Genomic DNA, 27085 nt, shown 5'->3' on the forward strand with positions numbered 1-27085 from the left:
CCAAAGTGTGTTTGTTGCCTACATGATTCTATGTGTGTGAATGCCCCAAATGTTTGCCTTTGTGTCCCTATATGCCGCCTACATGATCCTATGTATGTGTTCACTATGAAATTTCCCCGATAGTTGTCTACGTGTGGTTCGATTTGTTACTTTCGTACTCAACAGGGTGTTAAGAATTTGTTATTTCATTCCTCATTTTATAAAAGTACATTGGGTGATAGATTGTGTTGGTCGTGGACATAATGCATGTAAGACGCTTTGGCTTGACCGATCTATATGGTATGTTAGGTAGACAATCGATACCTTATTATAGTCTGTTGTTATAGGCTTGTGGCTGATTTGTAGTGGTGCGTCAAGTTGACAGCTGACACTTATTATAATTAGCCATAACCCGTCAATCTTTTTGCATGGATCCTCGCACTCGTCTTTGCTTGGAATCTCCATGTAGCCAACCCCATTAAGTTGCTCTTGCCACCACGGGGTCTGGGTAGGGTCATAATCTATGCATCCTTACCCCCACCCTGCACTTAGATTCTATAGTGTATTTACTGAGAAGCAAAATTTCGACTGAACCATCCAACCGATATTGTCTGAAAAAGAACAATAGTTTAAGAGTTCCAGATTCTGATGAGAAAAATTTGTAATGAATTGAAAACTTGGTCAGGTCTAATGTATTGGAAATTCAGACAAATAGTCCTAGTTTGTCCGAAATGAGTTTCTTCAATGTAATATATGTTAGGTTTATCTGGTAAGAGTTGTGTTGGAAGGCATCCAGGATACTTTCCAACGCCTTGGGTTGCCTAAACACCGTGACAACTGTGCTTGATAACAATACTATTGATCGAGTAAATTAGGATTTTTTTAATTTGATGTTGGCTAGAAACCAGGTTCCAGGTGGTCATTGAGATACAACCTGCAGATGCAATCGAAATGATTAAAAGGGGAAAGCTACCCTTTTGCCAAAGAAGGTTTGGTGGCTTTAGTATCCATAAAGGCCTGCATAATTGTTGATATCATCATTGTAGCTTCTCAGCTTATCAGAGCTTTAACTTGCCACTCTGTTAATTACAGTAGTAAATAATGGGTTTGAGTGGTTCATCTCTTAAATAATCTTTCCTTAACTTCTGAATCCTTTACATATGTCTCTTCTGACCATATTCTTTGAATATATTGAGAGGCTCCTTGGGGCATGTTAACAGACCTCATTTATTGACAAATAGGTGCTTGTGGTAGTCATCTCTGTCCAAAGAATTGTTGTTGAGACTGTTACTCATTGCCCATAAAACTAGTCTAAGAGGATGAGTTGGCTATGCATTTTTAAGAGTGGTATTTGCATGTTATGGAGAAGTAGGTAATGATCCCTCCCCTCTGCTCCTTATATTTTGATCCTCTAGAGATCTGTTGGCAAGGATCAGTATCTCTTGTAGGTACAAAACAGGACTTTCTTAACGTCGCAGTGGGTAGATTCAACCACCTACAGGAGAACAAGACTAATTGTTAGAAACAGAGACTTTTGTTTCAAGTGGAAGAATTTCTCAGTGGAGTTGGTATGGGGCGACCATATTATAGAGATTGTTTTTTCTTTGCTTTACTTGCAGAAACTCCCTTCTCCAACTTTTATTCATCTATACTCATTATTTCATATATAGCTATTTAGTTATTTGGAAAATGATCATTTGGTTTATGTATACTTTTCTTTGAATAAACTTTAGTTTGATGTAAACTACCCTAAGGTTCTGTTTGTTTCAATGGAGAACAGTTTCATGGAGAATCAACTTTTATTTCATTGCCAGCCATCATTTTACTCACTGTGAACTACCCTAAAGCATATTTTGGCATTTGGTAAAATTTGAATGCCATTTGATGTCCCAGCTCTAAGAGGAGAGAGCTACTAAGGGGTAGGGGTGCAAGTTTGGCCCTAACGGCCCAAACTCGCCTTTGGCCCGCCCTGATCCCAAACAAGTACCGACCCAAAAATTTTGGCCCTGAGGGCCGGCCCCTAAAATTTTTTACCCTGAGTCAGGGTCAGGGCCAGGGCAGTTAAGGGTTGATGTCTTTGGCCTACCCAGCTCGCCCTGAACCTGGCTCTGATTTTTTTACCCTGACTTTTGGCCTTGGTTTTGGTCAGGCCCAACCCTGATTTTTGACCCTGATGTTGACCCTGGTTGTGATCCTGATGTTAAACCTAAATTTAACCTAATTTTATATATTGTTTGACATTGAGTTAATGACACATAATATTTAAATTTTACAAGGACCAGTTAATGAGGAAGAGTGAAAATGGAAATGCAATGAAGGATGCTAAAAGAAAATGATCGTTTTCTTTTTCTTTTGAACAAATTTGAGTTCTTTAGATTTTTTGTTTCTTAGAATGTTTTCCTCTTTGTTTAACATGACAAGGGTTTTGAGATCTTCATATTGATTGCCTTATTATGATGATCTCTTTGTTTATCATGACAAATAATTGAAAATTTTTGGATTATTTGCTTTCTTAGGAATGATCTCCTCTTTGTTTACCATAATAATTGAAGCTATTTATATTGTTTGAATGTTTGCTTTAGGATGTTCTCCTCATGACAAGTAATTTGTAACTTTGTATTTTTTATCTCCTCTTTATTATGAATATTTTTTTATTTTTAAGTTATTTTATATTTTGCAGGGTCAGGGTCAGGGTCAGGGTCATCCCGGCCCGACCCTAAAAAATCAGGGTCAATCAGGGCTGGTAAGAGTTGGGCTAAACCCTGAAGGGTAGGGTCAGGGTTGAAGTTTTGAGGCCCTGAGTCAAAGTCAGGGCGGGTTTGGGCCTAGTTAAGGGGACTCAGGGTTGGACTAGGGTTTTAAGAAACCCAGTCCACCCCGGCCCTGTTGCACCACTACTAAGGGGTGGAGGGAGAGTCGAATCAGCAACCTCTCCCTCCTTTGCCTCCATCATCCCCACCCTTGCCTAAACCCTCCTCCTCATCCATCACCACCATCACCTCTCCCCCCCAAACTGCTTCCACCTCCACTCCACCACTACCATCACCCAATCCCCATCCATAACCTCCACCTCCTCCCCTCTACCACGATCACCACAACCACCTCGTCCAGCCCTACCATCCTCCTCCTCCATCATCACTGCCACCATTGCGACCTCCTTAACCTAGCCCAACAACTTCCTCCTTCTCCATCTCTTGTTGAGCTTCATGATGATGGGACAAAGATTACACCTAAACATGAACTCTCATTTGGTATGAATTTTGAATGAGTTATTAAATTGCTCATTTATCCTCATCACTTGAAGAATCCAGTATATTAGTTTTGGACAAGTATTTTCTGTTTGAGAGTAGTCTTTGCACCCAAACACAGAGGTGCGCAACCATAAGAGGGGGCACGGTGGTCATTGCTCCCCCGTTGTCTATGACAGGGCCGCTATCAGACAGAATACTCCCATTATTCTTACTTACTTGGAATGGTAAACTAAAAGCCAGTTACATAGCCTTTTTCACCCCCCCCCCCCCCCCTCTTCCTTTTGGCACCCAGGTGGAACTACACAAAAGAAGCAAACTCATGGCTCCAAGACACCGAAAGCAAATATGGAATGACAAGGTGTGGCATCTCACCTCACTTTCTCATATAGGATTGCTTGTCCTCCTCTACTAATCAAAGAATCTTAACTAGCTTCAAGCTCATATACCATATATTCATAACCCTTCACCTCCCTAATATTACTCCCCCAAAACATCTAAATTGTCCTCACATTACACCCTCTTCCGTCTGCACACAAATGCACCCACCACTTGATGATGCAACCCGCAAAGTCCTAATCGAAGGTGGCAACAATGACTACGATAACTACACCGAAGTTGACGATGACTATGCCGATGAGACTTCTTCTTTCCTCCATGTGATCAATACAATCCTAAGCGGCACCGCTCGCCTCAACGTTCTCTTACCCACTGCAACCATCCTCTCATTCACCATCTTTGCTCCTCTCCTAACCAACGATGGCAAATGTGATAACCTTAACCGTTGGCTCATGGCTTCCTTCATTGGAATATCAGCTGCTTCATGTGTTTTCTTCACATTTACAGATAGTTTTAGAACAGCTTCAGGGAGATTATACTATGGGATTGCCACATTTAATGGGATATGGACTTTTAATGGAGGTAGAAAGAGACCATTTCGGCCAGCTGATTATAAGCTAAGGTGGGCTGATCTCTTCCATGCAACTCTTTCCTTGATTGCGTTTTTAACATTTGCAGGGTCTAATTTTGATGTTGTGCTTTGTTATTATCCTTCATTGCCAAGGAAGGTGACCAACACGGTTCCTCTTGTGGTTGGGTTTGTTATAAGTGTATTGTTTGTGGTGTTTCCTTCTAAGAGAAAGGGTATTGGGTATCCTTTCTTGCTTAGGAGGGACGCTTTGTACTTTAGGAGTTAAAGAGAGATTTTTCTTATACGTAAAGAGTTTGTTATGTTAATGATTCTAATAAAGAAAGATGGAAGGTGATGTGGGTTTTGATTATGGTAAAGCCGTGTTCTTGTTGACCAAAAAATCTTTGAGGTTACCTCTGTGTTCACATTTCATCAAAGGCGAAAAAGGGTGTATCAAATGCACGAGAGTCTCGTCACTTCAAGTTTTGAAGAGAGTCATAATGTATGTCAGTCTTAACCCTTACTTCATAGAAACAGTCTTCTTACTAGTTCAAGGTTTAAAAACTCAGAATCAAGAGCTGAATTGGTCCTTGTAATGGAATGTCAAATTGGTGCCACAATATTTGGACATTTGGTTCCAGTCCATTGGTTACAGTTGGATCCTATTGAATAGGATGGTATTGAGGTCATTTGAATTCTTGTGCAAGGTCTGAAAAAAAAACCCCTCAATTAATTAAAGGGAGAAAAAATGCTGTCCTTCCCACCTTCTAAGTCCAGACACAATGCACCTCAGGTATTTTCACACCCAAACACATTCTGGCATAGAGGAAACGGGCAGAAACGTTCTTTCTCCTTTCATTAAAATACCTTACATGTGTGCATGTCACACATTGTAATGGGCTGGAGGAATAACCATTTTTTATGACTTCACAATTTTTAAGTTTGGATAACCTGTCAAGAAAATGTGTCATCACGAAACGGTACACAAGACACACAAGACGTTACGGTGGTTACTTCATCTGTGCACTAATACGGGGATCAATTAGGAGATACATGCATCTAACCGGGGTTGGATGGGTTGAAATCGTCTACAATTCCGATCTCGTATAATTTCGTGAAATACCATCTTTAGGGGATAACACGTGTATTGATATCAATGCAATGGTCCAGATCTGGTACAACTAATAAAACTTTAAATCAGTAAAAAGTCATTTAAAACAAATCTGGACCATTGCATTGGCATCAATACACGTGTCACTCCCTGAAGGTGGTATTTTATGGAATTATATGAGATCGAAATTACAAACGAATTTTTTCCGGGCTGAATGGTCACTTCGTCACCCCTATGTCTGGTTGTAGGGGCGTAGGAATCTTTTTTCCTTCCTATTTTATAAGCTCTCCACATGGGTCCTGTCAAGGAGATTCCTTATTTCACGAAACCCAATAAGACTCAGTCAACTATGGCATGCCACTTGGTATTTGGTAGTTGGTAGTTGGTAGTGAACACGTTTTGGAAGGTTCAACTTAAAAATAAAAGTCATCTTTTAGGAAGGTACTTCTAAGGATAAGTTTTACTTGGTCTCTAAACCAAGCTCATCTCTAAATTCTATTGATATCCACTATTTAATAACTTGACGCATTAGCCAACCAACGTTTACTTCTCACCTCTCTTATTTAACTAGCTATTTAGATCTCAGATCCACCTTCATCTCAATGGTCAAATCTTCAAGTTTTAAGCTTCAATCATCATTACCCATCTGCCCAACAATCTACAATCTCTCTAGCTTTCTGAGTTCTGAACTTTCCTCCATCAGAATTCATTCCCCAACAATCACAATCTCTTTCTGAAGTACTTCCTTTATCAGAATGGAAACAGAAAAGTCTCTCAGGAGTAGAACCAAAAAGGATACAGGTGGATCAGATCCAACCAGCTCATCAGATGATGAAAAGGAACAGCTGATTCCAAGTGCTTCATCACCATCATCCTCTTCATCGCAACGAGCAATCTCTGCAACTCTTGCGAGTGCTGCAAACTTGGCAAACCTCCTCCCAACAGGCACTCTTATGGCCTTCCAACTCCTTATCCCAATCTTCACCAACAATGGCACCTGTGACTCTGTGACACGCCCTTTGACAATGCTACTGTTAATACTACTCTCTGTGTCTTGCTTCCTTGTATGCTTTACAGACAGCATCAGGTCAGATGGGCAAGTTTATCACGGCATCGCCACCCCAAGGGGTATGTGGCTTTTCGACTACTCACCATCCACAAGTTCGAGTCTTCCTGATCTCAGCAAGTATAAGCTCAGGCCCCTAGACTTTGTCCATGGGACCTTAACGGTCTTGGTATTCATCTCCGTCGCCTTAAGAGATAGGAATGTGACGAGTTGCTTCTACCCTCAGCCGAAACACGAGACACAAGAAGTTCTGGACATAGTCCCTATGGGATTAGGGCTCATGTGCAGCCTGCTGTTCATGGTTTTCCCCACCATACGGCATGGTATAGGGTACCCTGTTACTCCTGGGAAGTGACTGAAAGCTCATCCCTGCATGGATCAAGATAGGATTTCTTGTTCCTTATTTGTATCTTTGTTTTTCTTGCTAAATAATACAGACAGTCAACAGAATTAGAGTACAATGCACCCTTCATTGAACTGAAAAATAATCCTCTGTTTTTCTCATCCCTGTTTTGATCCCATTGAACTAACACCATGAAGAAGAAATTCAATCAATCAAGAAATCAATGGATGATATCATTACAAGAAAGAATATTGAACACTTCCGAAGCTCGAAATTAGATTGCTACAAGGAATCATATGACCTAAAGATACATCAAAATCAGTTTGTCATTCAACTTTTATTACAAGAGAATAAAAACTATGGTACATCAAACGTGAAGATTCATGTACAATGGCATCAAACCGGAACTAATACATCTTTAAGTTTTATCTTTTCTCTAATAATTGCTTCCTTCATCATGGGTAGTTTATGGTGAACCTTTTTCCAAATGTGGTTCACCGCACCATCTGGAGAAACTGGCCCAATACCACCTGGATGGCCATTATCATACTCAAAAATTGGCTGAATAAGAGCCATAGTTTGGCGGAATGCATCCTTCTGCTCTTTAAAGAAACTCTTTAGGTGGCGCATAAGCCAGTTTGATTGCAATGCATCATTCACTAATACAAAACCTGAAAAATCCATGTAGTCCACCATCCCTTCAAATGGAAGCTCAATATTGTCACTTACAACCACAGGTATACAAAGACTCTGAATGGCATCAAAAAGTCGGCATGAAGTGGGTGTATCACCAGCTGGGTACAAGCAGAATGCTGATGTCCTCATCCCCTTTATTGACTGCTCCCTACCAGTGGCATTAGGAAAACCTTCTTCCATGACGACACCAGGTTCATTTGCCGACAAGTCCCACAAATTTTCACGAACCAGGCCTCCCAGTACGAAGAGCAGTTATTATTAGAGAATTGTCTTGTAAACAAGAAGGCATCAGGATATCTTATCGACTTCAGTAACAGATCTAGCTAATCTTAAATATGAGGTCTTAAACAAAAAGATATAACTCAGAGAACAAGCGGGCAATAACCATCTCAAATCTCCAAAACTCTACTAATCTACAGTTATATCAAGATAGTAGCCCCCAAATTTTTTTGACAGGTAAGGGCATATCCAGTGCACGATGCTTCCACCACTGCGAGGTCTGAGGAGGGTCATAATGTACAATTGTACACGGCTTTAACCCCCACTTTGCAGAGAGGCTGTTTCCTGACTCGAACCTGCGACCACTTGGTCACAATGGAGCAACCTTACCCCAATGATTTTTATTGGGAAATCTTAGTCAATACAAACAGTAAAGAGAAAATAAAAACCAAAGCCCAAGGTACCTGAATTGGGCTGTTCTTAATTACTCAGAACTGTAGTAGAATACATTCCTCAATAATGTAAGCTGCTGAACCCAACCAATCCTTCTTTGCAGATTTTGGAAGTTTTCACTAAGGTTGGCCAATCTTAAGCTAGACACAAGGAAGATCTTGTTTACAAAGATTTTAATCTGGCTTGTGTACCTCGATAAAGAAAAAGAAAAAGAGAAACTTCTTTTTATCCCCCCAAAAAAAGAATAATAAAGAAATGAAGAAAAATAAAACTTTCTATGCTACAACTAGTTGAAATGCAAGAGCTTCAACTAAATCCAGCTTCTTCAGAAACTTCTTTTTATCCAAATCCACTTTTGAATGCGAGTTCAAAGGGTAGCCAACCATTCCACAAACCTTGATGATATATGCCTCAGACAGAAAGTCATATCTAAGACAAACTTCGTTCCATATTAAGCACATCCATCTAACTATTCCCTAAATCACAAACTAGTTCACTAATATTTTCTCTTGTACAGTTTCTGATGTCAACCATAGGTAAGCCCAAAGATGAAAGAGTTTTGAATATAAAACAAGTCTAGCATGATCAGGGTACAAATCAAAAAAGATTGCACTAAGATAAAGACAATATAACCTTTGATCAGAAGCATATAAAGTGAAGGCCATCATAATGTAAAGGAGGCACAGAGCAATGTTATGCAACACTATGAGTGTTAACAAAAAATGTTTGTAAAAGCCAGTAAAAAATTGACGATTCTTAAAGCTAATGTTCCATTAGTGAATAAAAGGTTAAAACTCAAATGAAAGAAAGGAATCATATCCCAAATGATCAAAATTAGCAACTTCCTAGTAACAATAAGTACATTATTTTCTGACTTATAAGCATAGTTCGAAAACTCATATTTTGGTCTTGTTTCTTCAAACCAAAATGAGTGAAATTAGCGAAATTTCAGCCGGAAATTGCATTTTATGCCATGTTTCGGTTTGTCATTCGGGGGCAAATGGCTCCGATATTTCAGGGAAACCTTATTCTAGCTTATTCAAGGAAACCTTATTCTAGCTTATATAAACATATGGAAACCTCTATCTTGCAAGAAAAGTCACAAAAAGTGATGGTTTGGATTAACAAGCTGAACCTTATATATCTTGTGTAATATTGCCCCTTCTACACATTGTTTCAGTACTAGAAGACAGGAAAAACAAGTAAAACAAGTAAATTATGCACCATGAATGAAGAAACATAATATTGATTAATTATTTATGATAATACAAACTACATGTAACATAGACTCCCACGTCCCAACAATACAACAGTCTGCAAATACACGAGTACAAAGTACAAACAAGAAAGTGGACCAAATCAGCAAAATTAACTAAATTTGGATGAAATTGTGCTGATCCCTTAATTCGCCTCCTGTTTCATCTCGGCATTTGTAGAAATCAGTGAAATTTTGCTGAGATTTCAGCGAGCTTTTTGACTATGCTTATAATTACCGTGTACTACCAACACCAGATTAACAAAGAAGATAAGGCTGCCATTGGGGGGGGGGGGGGGGAATGGAAATAGGAAGAAGAGTGTGAAAACTTATCAGTTCACTTTTCAATTCTAATAAGTGCAAAAGTGATGCTGAGGGAGTTAAGCATATTCCCATTTCAGTTTTGGTGGATAATAGAGTAATCTTATTTGGTATTGGCATTCTCTCTTTCAGATTTCCATCAATTGGAAGTCTAGGGGACACAGAAACAGCCTTATGCCAGATTTGCTTGAAGGAGTCCAGGTCAGAACTTTTCCTCTGCTCTACGTCTCATGAGAAAAGCAAGAGCTTTGATTTCCTGTGAACATCGCATTATCATGAAACCAAATCTATTGGCATTGTTGCAAATAAATGGCTAAAGCAGTCTTGGATATTCTATCAGTATCTATTGCCCTTTATCCATTTAGGAGGTTGCTAGCTCCAGGGTGCTGGTTTGATGCTTCAGTCTTGTGCTTGTGGCTCTAGAGAAAAAAAGAAAAACCAGACATCTTAGTTTATCACAAGATATTCTTAAATGCACTCATATTTGACGTATCTTTGAGCTACTTTTCATGTTTAACATGAATTTCAGAGATACACATACATTAAATAAGATATACATGTAGGGTTTAAATAATTGGTCTGTATCGTATCGGCCATATCATATCAACCGTATGGTATCGGTATCGGTATCGGTATCGGTATCGGTGGGTATCGATACGATATGATACGTATCGTATTGTATATTGTATCAGATCTTTAAAAAGATTACTATATGATAGTTTTAAAATATCGGTCTGTATTGTATCGTATTTGTGTCAAAGGGGATCAATACGATACAAGTACTACAACATTGTGGGGTGGTTTCTGATTCCGGTCACAAGAGTCTTGGTTGGTGTTCTAATCAAGAACTTGCAAAGTCGTTAAGATTAAAATTAGCAGCCGAGAAACTGAAAACTACACAATACAGCTAAATTTGCACCAGCAACAAGTTGATGTTTGAGAATTTGGTGTTCTGCACTTGTATATGAACAAATAAAAAGCCCGAGTATGAAAATAATAAGCATGCCTAATGCAGGACGAGGCCAAAATTTGGTCCTATTTTAATATTTATGGGGTATGGGATTTTTAATGCTTTGGGTTGTATTTGTAATGGGCTGAACTAAAAGGCCCAAAACTGAGGTTCTAAAGGGGTGCACGTAAATAGAAATTTAATTAGTAGTGGGGTCCATTAGGTGATTTAGTTGCTTTAGTTTAGTCATTGAAGAGTCCTATTTTGGTTAGTTCTGTGGGTGGAGAGTCCTTGTTAATTTAGTCTAGCGATATAAGAGTTTCAGATTTAGGAAACTTTCTTTTGTTTTCTTATAAATATATAGCCACCCCACCCCCCCCCCCCCCCAAAAAAAAAAAAAAGAGCAAATAATCAAGGCTGGCTGGCTGCATCAACACCTTTAACCATTTATCAGGATCTAAATGAAACAGTGCCATGAATTTATGAAAACTAAAAAGGTATTTACAATTGCTAAGTGCAATATAGAGACTTCTCAGTAAGGTGTCCCCTTTTAATTTTTTTTTTTTCTTTCTCGTAACAATTCTATTATCTATAGCTAGTTAATGATTAGGTCAAGATAATAACTGACTGAATAAGGAAGTAAGCAGGTCTGCAAATAAAATAGTGTTGCGGTATTTTACTTCACAAATTTATGCCATTACTCAAAAAGAAATGGAAACATTGGCATATTAAACTAATCAATAACAGGTAAGGAAAACTTATGCTGAAATTATATGGGTTGCTCTAACAGAAATACAAACTTCTTGATTTTTATTTGATCAATTTAGGTTGACGTCAAAATTAAGATCAAGCAGAACATGAAATTGGAAACCAAAATAGTTGAAATGGAAGGATGCTAACCCGGTGCCTATGTTTGGCTCCTTTAAAGTAAAGGAGAGTCTGTCGATCCTGATTTTCCTACAAGTGCACTATAGGTAGTAGGTGAGTGTAGGGCACAATCACATCTTTGAGCAGCGAAACTTGGGTATGTTGTATCATATCATAGGAGTCACTCAAAGTCTTTGAGTCAAGCCTATACCAGCCACCAAAATCAACCACCAGAAGAACTGCTGCAGCTATCTCAGCTCTAACATGCCACATTGCAACTGGGTCTGTCAAAGAATGCTTCAAGTTTAACACAACCTGACAATCCAGAGACTGAATCATAAGCTACTACAACTAGTTTCATTTTTCGCAGATAGGTAAAGCAATATACCTTTATATCCATTAATTGTAGAACAAATTTAAGATTCTGCCAAAAAAAAAAGAAAAGAAGAGAATAGACCATGATGAAAACAATATCTGGTATTTATTTTAGCAATTGAAGAATAATAGAATAAGAGCTCAAGAACTCAAGTGCATGGAATGGACGTGTATTTATATAAAAATAAAAAGGGAAGAAGTTTCCACTCAGAAAAGAAGTTAGTGAGATGTTGCATGTCTTGAATATATGGAAATGTATTGACTGCAAAGAGACGAAAGCCTCTTCTAAAGGATGTACAGGTAAAACCAAAAATGAAAACCTTTTTAAAGGGGGAAATTTTTTAAAATAAATAATATAAGAAGCAGCACATTTATGGTAAACAGGAGTTGTACAAAAACTAAGCACCCAATCAAAATCCTTTTTAAGAAATTAGACCACAATCATTGATGAAACAGAAAAAAGAATATTCTTCATACAAATTTAAATTACAATAAAATAACTTTTTCGTCATGAGACAGGTGGGAACAAAAGCAAGTCTGGATGAACAACACAAAAAATTACCTGAAGATGCAAATCATACTGTTGAATAATGCATTATTGTAATAATGGATTTTAGGGTTTATATCCAAACGGGTCCTTAGGGTGTACCTAGACTGCTGTAAGGACTACTTATTTTGCTAAAGAGGAGGACTGCGCTCATTAAGGCATAAGTCCATATTTCCCAAAATCTTCATATTATTAGAGCAGGTCTGATCACCAAACCCCAAAAATCCCAGTCCATTACCTTCCTCCTCTACGTTTTACCCCTCACAGCTGCTGCCCAGCCCCACGCCCTTCCCTGCCGCTGCCAATGTCTTCTAACTCGCACCACCTAGGACTTACCCAACACAAGCCTATCCACCCAAAAAAAAAAAAAAAAAAATTCTAGGCTCTCTCTGTTAAGGGGGCAATTGTGCCTCTCATTGGCTCTCTCCCTCAATGGTGAGTATTCTCCCACTGGGGGGCTTTGTCTTGCCGTTTCTCATGCTCAATTTCTATGCTTCATTAGCTCTAGATTGGTTGTCATCTCTTGTAATTGCTTGTTGAATTTACATCCGTGGCGTCTGAGGATTTTGGGACATCAATTACTCAGGAAGTAGGGGGTCATTCCTCTGGTCAAGTCTATCCTCTCTACCCTACTAGCACATCAAGTTGGATGGGAGCAACTATCTATTTTGGTCTCGGTCTTACTACCTGTCGATTGCTAGTCGTGGTTATGCCGGGTTTCTCACAGGAACTTCACAATGTCCTACTACTTCAGGTTCTGCTCAGGATAAATGGGACGTTGCCAACTGGATGGTAATGTCCTATCTTATTAATTCTATGTCCCCCTTCTATTGCTCAAACATAACTGTTACTTGATTATGTTGCTAAAATCTGGAAAGCAGCTACGGCCACCTCTATCACGTGGGAAAAAGAGCCTAATGTTTTTGAACTACGAAAGAAGGTCCATCGGGCTATACTCAGAAGGAGCTTTCTATGGCTCAATATTACTCTGATATGTAGGGTATGTGGAATGAGATTGATTATTATGAGACCTATCAGCCTACTTGTAAGACTAATGTTGTTGGGTTTAAAAAGCGTGAGGAGCTCCACATTTCTGATTTTCTGACAAGTCTCAATGTGGAATATGATCAGATTAGGGCTAACATGCTTAATAGTGATCCTTCACCCTCCCTTGAGGAAGCGTATTCCTTCATTCGACTGAGGAACGATGCTGCAGCCTATTTCTCAGGATTGATCCGCTATAGTTTCTGCCACTGGTATAGGTTCTCGGACTACTACCTCATCCTATTCTAACAAACCAGCTGTCAAATGTGACCATTGTGGCAAGAATCGTCACACTAGGGCCATAGTTTGTGGCCATAGTGCATCTGTAGCCTCCCTGTCCTAGATAATTGACTTTGGGGCTACTGATCACATGACCAGTTTGCACACCTTTTTTTCTACCTATTGTCCCTCTTCAGGTAATGTAGACACCCAATTTTGTCATCTCCAGCCACTACCCTCACAGGTAATACCAAAGTTCATGTTGCTAATGGTTCCCTTTCCCCTATTGCTAGATCGGGTTCCATTCAGTGCCTCCTTAGTTGTCATTGTCTTCTTTGTTACATGTCCCTAAGTTTTCTACTAATTTACTGTCCATTGGTAGTGTTACTAAGTATTTGAACTGTAAAATCACTTTCTTTCCTACTCACTGTGTGTTTCAGGACTTGGTAACGGGGGCAACGATTGACAATGATAAAATGAGTGGTGGTCTCCGTTACCTAGACATTGGTCCCTCACGGGTTCTACACACTTCATCTGATTTGCACTCTCAGAACTTTTGGATAGGTATCGCCATCTGGGTCACCACCCCATGGGACACTTTATCTAGATTATTTCCAGCATTAGTTACGCACTGTACTATAGACCAGTTTATTTGTGATGCTTTTGTTTTGGAAAAACAAACTCATAATGTTTATCCTCTTTCTGATAATAGAAGTACTACTCCTTTTGCTTTAATTCATTCTGATGTTGGGGCGCTGTCTGCCGTGTCCCTATTTCTGGCTATAGATGGTTTGTTACTTTTATTGCTTGTGATACTCGTTCTACTTGGATTTATGTATTGCATCATAAGAATGATGTTTTTCAGTGCTTTCGGAAATTTCATTGCATAGTTCAAACACAATTTGATGCTAAAATTAAAATACTGCGAATTGATAATGGGAGGGAATATATGGATGGTTCCTTTATTCCTACTTGATTGATCATGGGATCATCCATCAGACTAGTTGTGTGGTCACTAGAGCAGAACGGTGTGGTTGAATGCAAGAATCGTCATCGACTTGAGGTTGTTTGCTTCTTGATGTTGGAGATGTAGGTCCCTGCTCCCTATTGAAGTGAGTCCTCACTGTTGCCTATCCCATCAATAGGATACCTTCATGTATACTTGGTTTTAGAGTCCCATTAAGTTATATCTGGGCCTCTTACCTTTGTTATTCTGCCCAAGGTATTTGGTTGTGTTTGCTTTGTTCGTAAACTTGATCATCAAGTTTCGGGAAAACTTGATCATCGTGAACTCCGGTGTATTTTTGTGGGCTATTCCCCCACTCAGAAGGGCTATCAGTGCTATCATCCACCTTCTCGACGACTCTTTATGTCTATGGATGTGATCTTTCGTGAGACAAGCGTACTTTCCACCTCTTCAAGGGGAGTTATCTGGTAGTGAAGAGGTGATTCAAATTCCTACTTTTGATTGTCCTTTCCTTACCATAGTGATGGTGCTACTCAGAGGAATACTGACAATAAGATTATTGATTCAGAGGCTCCCATTAATCCAGCGGTTACTATTCAGGGGGAGCAACAGATTCAGAAGAAAACACAGTATGGTCCAGTGATACAGATATTCTCTCGCAGAAAAGGAGAACTGACACTACCACTCATACTACCATTGTTACTCCACGCTTCCCGATCTTGAGTCTTCTCTCCCAAGTATAACATTTCCTCTTACTTTTGATCAATCTCTTGATGTTCCTATTGCTCATAGAAAAGGTAATAGGACTTGTACCCAGCATCCTATTTCCAACGTGGTATCATACAATGCTCTTTCCCCATCACATCGGGTATTTATATCTTGCTTATCCTCTGTTTCTATTCCGAAAACCTGGCAAGAGGCAAATGCAGAACCTAAGTGGAAGGAAGCAATGAAGGAGGAGATGAGAACTCTTCACAAGAATAGCACATGGGATCTGGTTGTTCCTCCCTTGCAAAAGCGACTAGTTGGCTGCAAATGGGTGTTCGCGGTTAAGCATAATATTGATAGGACTATGGATAGATACAATGCAAGACTAGTGCAAAGGGCTTTACTCAAACTTATGGAATTGACTACCAGGAAACTTTTGCAATGTGGAAAAAATGAATGTTGTTCGAGTTATCATCTCCTGTGCAGTGAACCAAGGATGGGAGTTACAACAAGTAGATGTTAAAAATGTCTTTCTTAATAGAGAGCTGATTGAAGAAGTGTATATGGACATTCCACCTGGATACACTAATCTATAAACACAAGGCAAGGTGTGTAGACTGAAGAGAGCTTTGTATGGATTAAAGCAATCTCCCAAAGCATGGTTTGGTCGCTTTTACAAGGACATGATAGCAATTAGCTTTACTCAGAGTAATGTTGATCATACTCTATTTATTAAAAGAGTGGGTGATCAGATCACGATGCCGATAGTATATGTGGATCATAGTTTTTAAGGCGCTGGTAAGGCGACATAGTATATGTGGAATTGTGGATTATATTGTTATTACTAGCAATGATACAGACGAAGTCTCTAAACTCAAAACGTATTTTGGTGAGGAGTTTGAGATCAAGGACCTAGGAAGGCCGAAATACTTTCTTCGTATTGAAGTAGCACATTCAACCAAGGGTATTGTTCTCTCTCAGAGAAAGTATACCTTGGACCTCCTCTCAGATACTGGTATAGAGGTATGTTAGTGTAAACCACTGGAAACTCCTATTGACGCTAATCATCTCAGAAGTAAGAAAGGCTAACCAGTTAATAAAGGTCGGTAACAAAGGCTGGTTGGAAGACTCATATATCTATCAAAGACTAGACATAACTTATGCAATAAGTTTGGTGAGAACATGCATGATCCTTATTCCTCACATATGGATGTTGTGAACCAGATCCTTAGGTACTTGAAAGACTACCCCAGGAAACGACATTTTGTTCCCTCCTACAAATCATATGAGGATTAAGGCATACACTAATGCTAATTGAGCAAGTTCCCCAGATGATCGTCTCTCTATTACTGGCTATTGTACATTTGTTGGTGGTAATTTAGCTACGTGGCATACTGAAAAAAAGTCAGTTGTGGCTCGATTGAGTGCAGAGGCAGAGTTTCAAGCTATGGCGTATGGGATTTCAGCTACTTTGGTTGCAAAGTCTTCTTCATGACTTGAGTGTGTCTGTCCAGATGCCGATGTTGCTATATTGTGATAATAAGTCAACCATCAGCATTGCACAAGATCTTGCTCAGCATGATTGTACTAAGTATGCCGAGATCGACAAGCATTTCATCAAGGAGAAGTTAGAACAAGAACTAATCTATATTCCTTTTGTGCGAAGTGAAGATCAGTTAGCATATGTTCTCACAAAGGGACTTAGTAGTAAAACTTTTTATTTTATTTTGTCCAAGTTGGATATGTGTGATATCCATACACCAACTTGAGAGGGAGTGTTGAATAATGCATTATTGTAATTATCGGTTTTTGGGTTTATATCCAAACCAGTCCTTAGGGTGTACTTAGACTGTTGTAAGGACTATTTATTTTGCTATAAATAGAGGAGGATTGTAATCATTAAGGCACAAGTCCATATTCCCCAAAATCTTCACATACATTCATACCCAAAGGTGCAAACTGAGCGAACATAACGGAATCTCATCTTGAATTAAGTTTCCCTCCAATGATCACCTTCAACAAACTCCACAACCTAAACCACAGGCACCACAAGAAAAAACTCAACCTATGACATAAGTGCCAAAGCAAACATCCCTGAAGTTTTTTAAGAGAAAAGCAAGATGAGTTCTTGTTAAGTATTAGTCACAGCTGGAGGTCTCCATAGACCTCCATGCCGTGGGGGAGTATACTTTGTATTTGATGGCTTAAGTCTAAGTCTTATCGTGTCTAAGCCTTAGTCATATCATTGACTAAGAGTAGTTTTACTTTATTTTCTTTTGTATTTTATCTCTAAATAATTTCGTGTTGTAGATAGGTATTAGAGTCCTATTCTGTTTATACTTGATCTTCAACTTAATATAAGCTTGGTGGGAAGATAGGCGAATTGAAATGTAAAGGTTTTACAAGAACAAGGGAGCATGAGAGAAGATGGAAGAGGAAGGTTGAAGAAGAAGAAGAAGTTGTGGTATAATGTTGTTTTCTAGAGAATGATCCCTACCAGGCCTATATGATGTAAGGAATTACATACACCTCCCTAGGGAGGTAAAAGGTAAAAAAGAAAATTATAATAAGACAACAAGATAATATACCAGTCCCTAAAGTACCCTTATTACATAATTTTAACACTTCCCCTCAAGTTGGAGAATAAACTTCATACGTTCCCAGCTTACATAGAGAGGTATTGAATTTGTGAGAGATAATCCCTTTGATGAAGATGTCTGCCAATTGATCACTTGCCTTCACAACAAGGGTGCAAATGTAGCCAAAGTCTTATCTTCTCCTTGACGAAGTACCAGTCTACTTCAGTGCTTTGGTCTATCATGTTGCATTGAATTGTGACCAACCTTACAGCTGCCCTGTTATCACAATAAAGCCACATAAGTCCTTCAGCGTCAAACCCCAACTCCTAGACCAACCATCTCAACTGTAGGAGTTCACAAACTCCATAAGCTATTGCCCTAACTCTGCCTCTACACTTGATCTAGCCAACCTTACCCCTTGCTTTGCAACAGAGGTTGTTTCCATTTTCGAACCTATGAACATGTTGCAATAGCAAACTTAACCATTCCGCCACAAGCTCCCCACTCACAAAAAGCATCAATTGTAAATAATACAAAATATTAAAAATAAAAAGAGAGCTCACACCTTAGTTTTGAAACCGCTTGGATGCCTAGGCGACGCCTTGACAACTATAATAGAGCTATTTAAACTTAATATGCATGAAATCTTTATGACTTCCCAAAAACACATCTGCATATATGCTATCATTTTTTTTTCTTCACATTTTTTTTCTAGTGGAAAGCATAGTTGTCACGGTGTCGCCTAGGCCGCGATTTGGCATCCTGGCGAAAATCCAAGGGCATGGCAATACACCGATTTATGGGAGTCACAATTGGCAGCCGCCAGGGTCGTATATGCGTCGCCAAGGCAGCGCCATGGACGCCATCGCACGCCTATTATACTAATCGATCACTTTTTGTGTTGTTTTTTTTTCTTTTTTACTTACTATTAGGTGAAATAGAAAAGAGACCAATTTCTCCAATTGAAAGTCGAAAACCCTCAAAGCTTCCTGCTATGACTATTAACCTTCTCCTTCTCCGGCACTGCGAGTGACGTCCTCCTTCTCCTTCTCCTTCTCCTTCTCCTTCTCTTTCTCCGGTAGTGAACCTGAACCTTCAAAGCTTCCGCCTACAACTGACATCCTCCTTCGGCAGTGAACCTGATTACTTGAACCTTCGAAGCTTCCACCTACGACTACAACTGACGTCCTCCTTCTCCGGCTCCTTCTTCGGCAGTGACCCTGAACCTTCAAAGCTTCCGCCTGCGACTACAACTGACGTCCTCCTCCTTCTTCTCCTTCTCCTGCAGCAAAACCAAGGTAAGGGGCCTAAGGGCCTACAACATCTTTCTCCTTCTCCTTCTTCGTCTTCTTCATCTTATTCTTCTCTGCTTCTCTTTCTTCTTCTTCTTCTTCTTCTTCTTCTTCTTCTTCAGTCCTTCTCTCCTCCTTCTTCGTCTTTTGCTTCTTATTCTTCTTCTTCTCTGCTACTCTGCTTCTCTTTCTCCTTTCTCTGTTCCTTCTTCTCTCCTTCTCTCCTTCTCTCCTTCTCTCCTTCTCAGTTCTCTCCTCCTTTGTCTTCTGCTGCTGAATTCTTCTTCTTCTTCTCTGCTTCTCTTTCTCCTTCTTCTTCTTCAGTTCTTCTCCTTCCCTGTTCCTCCTTCTATGGTTAATGTTTCATAACAGCATAAATGGAATTATAGAAATATAGAATTAGTTCTGAATCGAAGTATTGGATTGCTTGTTTTATTGCCTTATTTTAATCCTTTCTTGGATCACTTGTTAAGTTGCTTCTGACTACTGATTTGAATTTTTTTGGGATTTTGACGTTGTTCTAATGGTTTTTGGTTAACATATATGTTAATGTTACTGTTTAACAAGTGTTTATATCTTTACAACTTGTATAGTTGTATACTTAAATACTTAATGTTAACGTTACTGTTTAACATACTTTGTTACTCTGTTTTATAAATTATAACTTGAATACTTGATGTTATCATGTTAATGTTATTGGTTAACACTTAACATACTTTGTTACTCTGTTTTGTAACTTGTAGGATAATAGGATTACAGGAGTTCATAATGGATGGTACTGTTGGTGGTAATAGTGGGGGTGATAATATAAGCACGGTTGCATATGATCCGTCCAAAGACCCAACCAGGAAGGCCAAATCAAATGACCCTGAGTGGAAGTATGGGTATTGGTCTGACCTTTCAGACAAGAACCTTGTTAAATGCACTCTTTGTGGAAAAGACCTCAAGTGTGGAATTAAAAAGTTAAAGCAACATCTAGTGGGTGGATATGGAGATGTTGCTAAGTGTACCAAGGCAACTGTAGCGATTGCTATAGAGATGAATGCAGCTCTTATGCGCAATAAGAAGAAAATGATGCAAGACATTTTGGAAGATGTTGATGTTGATGTTGATTTTGATGCTGGTGCTGGTGCTGGTGCTGGTGCTGATGTGGATGTTATATAAAAGTTGAAGGTCAAAGACAGTCTAATAAGACTCCTTCTACAACCTCTAAACTTATTCCTAGCTCTGGGACAGCTGCTAAGAAAAAGAAAGTAGTCATTCAGCCACAAGTAAGGGGCCCCATAGATGGTCATGTTAAACGGACTCCTGAGCAAGTGGTTGCTGAGAGGCATCTTAAAGGTAGTACTCAGACTACTATAGAGAACCGATTTAGATCAGTGGAAGAAAAAAAGAGAGTTGATAATCACATTGTCGACTAGGTTTATCAGTGTGGTATCCATTTAATGCTCTTAAGTCAAGGAGGTTTGAGGTGATGGTGGAATCTATTGCACAGTACGGGTCAGGATATAAGCCCCCAAGTTATCATGAAGTGAGAGTGCCATCGTTAAAGGTAGCAAATGATAGAACTGCAGAGATGAAGAATAAATATGAAGAGTATTGGAAGCAGTATGGGTGCACTCTTATGACTAATGGGTGGATGGATAAAAGAGGAAGGCATTTAATTAATTTCCTCATTAACTGTCTAGAGGGGACTTATTTTATGGAATCTATTGATACATCTAGTATATCTCAAACTGCAGAGAAGTTGCTTGAATTGATTGACAACAAAGTTCAAGAAATTGGTGAGGACTATGTTGTGCAAGTTGTGTCAGATAATGCATCGGCTTATAAATTAGCCGATACAATATCGATGCAGAAGAGGACAAAGCTATATTGGACTCCTTGTGCAGCGCATTGCATTAACCTAATGTTGGAGGAAATAGGATTCTTAAAATCTAATAGGAATGTGATAAGTAAGGCAAAAAAAGTAACCAACTTCATCTATAGGCGCACACGCATTCTTGATGCAATGAGGGCTAAAACAAATGGGAGGGATCTTGTGAGGACAGCAGTTACTAGATTTGCAACTGCATTTCTGACACTTCAAAGCTTGTTAAAACATAAAAATGACCTAAGAAATTTGTTTATTTCTGAAGAATGGACTAGTTCTAATTTGGCAAAGACCGAGGCTGGGAAGAAGGTGGTTGATACGGTGTTTGCTGTAGCATTTGGAATGGTGTGGAAAATTGTCTTAGAGCTTCAAAGCCACTTCTTACTGTCTTGAGGATTGTGGATGGTGATGAGAGGCCTTCTATGACTGAGGTTCAATTTGCCATGGATGAGGCAAAAAAGAAAATAAAAGAAAATTTTGGGGATAAAGAAAGGCAAAACAAGAAAGTGTTAGATATTGTTAACAGGCGTTGGGAGATTCAAATGGGGCATCCTTTGTATGGAGCAGCACTATTTCTTAATCCTGGGAAATTTTTTTCTTATAAGGAAGGTGATGATGGTGGCTAACAAATTATATCTTCTCTTCAGCTTGCATTTAACGAAGTCATTGAAAGAATGATACATGAACCAGCTTTACAAGACAAGATAAATACTCAAGCCACTTTGTATAGATATTCTTGACGTGGTTTTGCCTCGGATATGACGATTCGATCACGGGCAACCATGAGTCCCAGTAAGTACATTGTTTAGTTGTTTTGTTTGTGTGATTTATTAAATATTAATCTAGATTTTTTTATACATATTTATTTTTTATAGTTACTTGGTGGGATTCATTTGGAGGTCATGCTTTTGAGCTTTCAAAGGTTGCAAGACGTATTCTAGGGCTTTGTTGCTCCTCTTCTGGTTGCGAGCGCAACTAGTGCACATTTGAGTTTGTAAGTAGCTGGGTATTACATCTATTTCATATTTTAGACTTTTTATTTTTGGAACAATAACTTTGTTTATCGTTCTCTATTGTTTATGAATTCAAATTCATACCAAGAAGAGGAATAGGCTGGAACATCAACGTTTGAATGATCTAGTCTTTGTTCAATACAATCGCTGCCTAGAAGAAAGGTTTCAACAAAGGCGTCTCGATAATAGAAATTATGATCCACTTGTGCTTGACGAACTGGATTGAGTAGTGAGTGGATAATTAGCGAGTAAGTGGATGATGTAGTTCATCCCGATGGGACGTTGCTGGTAGAGCAATGGGGGCAACAATGGAGGGGCCCAATCGACCCAGGAGAACTCAATCATCAACCTCTAGAGGAAATATGTTCTACACACGCCATGGTAGAAGGAGGGCTGTTGGGGAGTCATCAGAATCAAATGGGGAAGAAGATTTGGAAGAAGAGGATGATGTGAATGATGACTTTGATGTCATAGATAACTTTTGTGAAAATGCAAATGCTTCTAGTGGACTACAAGGGAATCTGCCATCTGCTGATTTGTTGGATGATTATGATGATTAAGTTATTTGTGTTTGACTGTTTGAGTGTTTGAATTTTATGTATTATTAAAACTTTAAACTTTAAACTTGAACTTTGAACTTGGATGATTAGTTAAGTTTTCTTTTTTTATTTTATGTTGAGATCATTTACTATCAAGCTACATTGCTTCAGTAAGATCATTAATAGATTAACAGGTTAGCCATTTATCTTATCATTTGATCTATTCTTAGGTTTCTAAATATATATCTCTGATTCATTTATGATATATTGATATATATATATATATATATATCTTTTACTTTGTTCAGGTTGCTCACTCACTTCCAATCATTGCTTTCAAGCTTCAGTCATAGTTTAGCCTTTTACTTTTTAGTTTTGTGTATGTACATGTTGATTTTTTAAAACTTGATGAGTGATGACTTGATGTATAACTGTAGTCTGTATAAGTCAATAATTCATGCTGATTTTTTAGGACATGCTATGGCTATGTTGAATTTTTTATGATTTGATGTTGCTTAATGTTGGTTTTATATGTTATAGGGTATATATTCTAGGCTTGTAGCATGCTAAATAACTTTAAAAAAATAGGAAAAATAAAAAAGTAACATACTAAATAATTTTAGAAAATAGGAAAAATAAAAAAATGACACATGGGCGATTTGACCGCCATGGCAACACCAAAATGGGCGATTCATCGCCAAATCGATTAGCCACCCCTCCACCGCCTTGGATCGATTTGACCCCATGACAACTATGGTGGAGAGGGGGTAGATGAAAGGCTACAAGTTCATATCTGCATAAAGAATTTGGAAAAAAAACCACAAGCACAACATTCCTCAGTAGAACCACAATAAAAACACAAATAAAGAGAAACCTAGTGCATGAGGCTCCAGCTACTGCAAGGTCTGGAAGGGGCCAATGTATGCAGCCTCACCCCCACGCAATGAAAACACAAATATACTGATAAAATACTACTGCTCTATTAGCCTATATCATGGAAGGTTAGGGTATTTGCTTTTTAGATTCACAAAGAAAAATGGGAAGGGAGAAAAAAAATCTATTGAGGAAGAGGGGAAAGAGAAGGTGTTTTTGTCTTTCAAATAAAATAGGTTAAAGCATAGAACACAACTTTGATGATCTCACACTATTACCTCTCACAATGAAATAGAAAGAGATATGTCAAATGAACCTAATACTATGTAAAACCATAGAGCAAAAGAAAAAAATATGTTAGCAAAACAAGGATGAAAACTTAATTTAATACATTTATATTAGAATGATCGTAGTATTGATCCAACAATCTTAAGGTATGTCGCATCATCATCTACAACCAAAACACGGATACCAGCCCTAATGGATTTAAAGCTACTTGATTGGGTTGTCAAAGCTTTTTGTTTATCCATATTTGTACTTAGAGAGCCACAAGGTTATTATTAGGAAGATATCCTTAAAGGGACAACGGAGGGAGAATAGGAAGAAGACAATACACACAAACTACACAACTTTAGATAGAGAGAACACATGGTTTTGTTTTCTATTTTATAATTTAACTTCCTTCCCTTTTTTGGCAAAAGTTTTTATTTTTAAGAATAACCTAGCAAACACAAAATAAATTTGTGCATAGGCATGCACAATACCTAAAGTTTAGGACGCTAGGGGTGGTATCTCTCTTAGTCCTAAAGGGATTGATTTTGACATCTTTATTATCGAAATAAAGAGTGAATCTTGAAGTAGATCTCAATAATGATAAGAGTAAGCCGGTTTCGTACATGCACAAGGGATAGATGTAATCCACCTATTAATGAAAAATAAAATTGTCAATTCTAATTTTTAAAAGGTTAGAATATCTCTTATGTCTTTAATTTTATTTCATTCTTTAGTCATGTTCTTAGGAAGCGATTTATTCCTTGGCAAAATTAAACTCAAATCCAACTACCATGTTCATCATTAATTATACGACTAAACTATTTAGATATTGTTAGTTATAATTAAATGATACTTAGTTCATTTATGGTAGCTTGTTTGAGGTAATGGCTCTCACCAATATAGTTTCTTTGTTATTTGAGAGCTATAACAAAGGGTCTAAACCATAGATCTTCCAATTGTGGTTTTTGAGCTAAGATCGAGTACTTTAAGAGACGAAGACTAATTAATATGCCAAGTTTGTAAGACTTTATTTGAACATCTATCTCTAAACTTTCAATTGAAAAAATAAAATAAGATGTTGTCGATACAATACAACCGAAATCGCATATGAATAAATAGTTTGACATCTTGATTAAACCAAAATTCTTGAAAGAATGAATGCTTGCAATCTTGTTGTAGAATATTCCAATCAATCCAAATATACATTTATGTAGTTTGGGTACTTTCATAGTTGTCAAAGCACTAAACAACTAAAGATTTTGGAGGGTCTTCCTAAACGCTTAGGCGATAAGCAGCCACAAGGCATTGCCTAGGCGATTGAAGCGTACATGAATGAATTTAAAACATGGATACGGTTTCGTTCCCACTTCTAAAACCCAAAGTGATATGAACCATGTGCTAGGTTTTATGGACACAATTGTCCACCCTAAAATCCCCTCTGGTGTATTAGTAAGTTTGCAAGGTAAGGACAAACAAGTTCACCCAAAATATATATAATTGCTTTTGTTGAAACACACAAATAACAAGGGTCATGGAGCAGAGGAGGCAAGGAGTCTAACAACACACAAAGACATTCTTGAGACTACCAGTTGGAAAAGGACGTGTGGACACAATTGGATAAATATCACCCACCAATTGTACTCTTTTCTTTTCTTTTCTCTCTTTATCCCTTAGTTTATAATTTTCACCATTATATTAAAGCCAAATAACTTGGGTAAACCAACCGATGACCAAGAAAGAAAGTAGTAGAGTAGGGTTCAAACTTTGGTTCTTTCATTCCCACGATGAGATCTTCTTTTACCTTTCTTTCTTCCTTTTGTTTTTATTCGAATGCACAAGCAAGATCTCATGCATCACACTATAAAAATTCTATACAAACCCAATCAAAAGATTAGAAAAGGCATTTAATTTTATATAATAAAGAAAATACCAACGCAGTGGATGGTTGAGTCCAAAAAAAGGCCTTGTCGCCTAGGCGGCACTTAGGCAATGCCAAGGCTTAAACTATCAGTGCGTATCGTACCATATCGACCGATACATATTGAAATCAGTCATTATCGATAAGACACTACCGATACAACACATGGAAATTTTTAAATTCTTTTGTATCAATATGTATCGTACAATACATTACCAATACACACCAATACCTACCGATGCCTACTGAAATGTACATTTTCAGTCGACTTTTTATTTTTCATAAAGTATCAATATCTATCGATGGATACATACCAGTACGATACAATACGTACGAATACAGTACGATACAATCATATAATGGCCAAAATGCTCATTTCTCTGCAAAACACGATTTTTTGAGAGGGGTTTTTGTTCCAAAGTTCCTGCTAGCCATTTTCTCTCTAACTAAAGTGAAAATCAAGATTGGGAATCCATATTACACCCATAAACAACTACAAGGTAAGGATTCAACAAAGGTGAAGCAAAGATTAAAAGCATCAAGGCCCTCAACTCAATTTTTTTGTTAAATTCTTGCTATAAACCTTACTTTTTTTCCAAACCTTGCTTATAATCCATGTTTTTTGTTTCTATAACATGTGTTTATGATCTAATAGCACATTGTGACCATGAATCTAAAGAAAAATCATGATTTGAACTTACATTCAAACTTTTTTCTCGAAAAATGAAAAAATAAAAGTGAAGGTTTCAATTGAATAGAGAAAATGTAATAAACCTCATCCTTTTGAACAATTTCAATTGAATATACTTGTCTCTCACTACGATACTCTTTTTAGCATTTATGCATAATACATGTTATATATAGATTTTTTTTTAACTGTTTTTTAATACAAAAGAGAATAAAAAAAGTGTTTCCCATACATGTATGTGTGTATCTCCGATACGATACGATACCCTCCGACACGTATCTTATGGCTGACCAATACAACGACCGATACCGATACTTTAATTCTTGGGCAACGCTTTGACAATTATGGGTGCTTCTAGTTGCTTTAGTGGAAAAAAAATAGATAAACGACAAAAATTACATTTTGTTGAAAAGTTTCTAGGACAAAGCACATGTCTAGCTTAGGCTCATCATATGAATGGGAAGTACAAATTATGCCTTTATGTTTGATCAGTGATTTCTTCTTAATGATGCTCTAACTTTTAGATAATCTATTAAAATAAAAAATGGATCAATCTTCTAAGTTTGGAATTGTATTACATGTATAAAACTACTTAAATAACATACATAATTTTAGACTCCAATTCCATCTAACATACAGAAATTGCTAAAAATGAGGTAGAGTCGTAGAGACCAACGTAAAGGAAATAATTCCTCGTTAAACAAGCTCAAAGAGATAATGCCTTCTTTGGAAATGCCTCCTTAACCATAAAATGCATGAC

General features: G+C 38.0%; 2 protein-coding genes and 1 pseudogene across 2 annotated transcripts; 2 read left to right on the forward strand and 1 right to left on the reverse strand.

Moving 5' to 3' along the window:
• The first annotated feature begins 3508 nt into the window (after window positions 1–3508).
• LOC122084524 (protein DMP7-like) lies at window positions 3509–4765 on the forward strand. The gene has a single exon (XM_042652830.1). It carries the CDS (start codon window positions 3767–3769, stop codon window positions 4421–4423), a length of 657 nt encoding a protein of 218 aa, XP_042508764.1. The 5' UTR covers window positions 3509–3766; the 3' UTR covers window positions 4424–4765.
• A 1034-nt stretch (window positions 4766–5799) lies between these two features.
• LOC122080220 (protein DMP3-like) lies at window positions 5800–6794 on the forward strand. Its single transcript, XM_042647157.1, has one exon. The coding sequence runs from the start codon at window positions 6004–6006 to the stop codon at window positions 6667–6669; it is 666 nt and encodes a 221-aa protein (XP_042503091.1). The 5' UTR covers window positions 5800–6003; the 3' UTR covers window positions 6670–6794.
• Window positions 6795–6908: 114 nt separating this feature from the next.
• Window positions 6909–27085, reverse strand: part of LOC122080236 — a 32069-nt pseudogene continuing 11892 nt past the window's right edge.

This window comes from Macadamia integrifolia, chromosome 1 (assembly GCF_013358625.1).
Source record: "Macadamia integrifolia cultivar HAES 741 chromosome 1, SCU_Mint_v3, whole genome shotgun sequence".
Classification (NCBI taxonomy): Eukaryota; Viridiplantae; Streptophyta; class Magnoliopsida; order Proteales; family Proteaceae; genus Macadamia; species Macadamia integrifolia.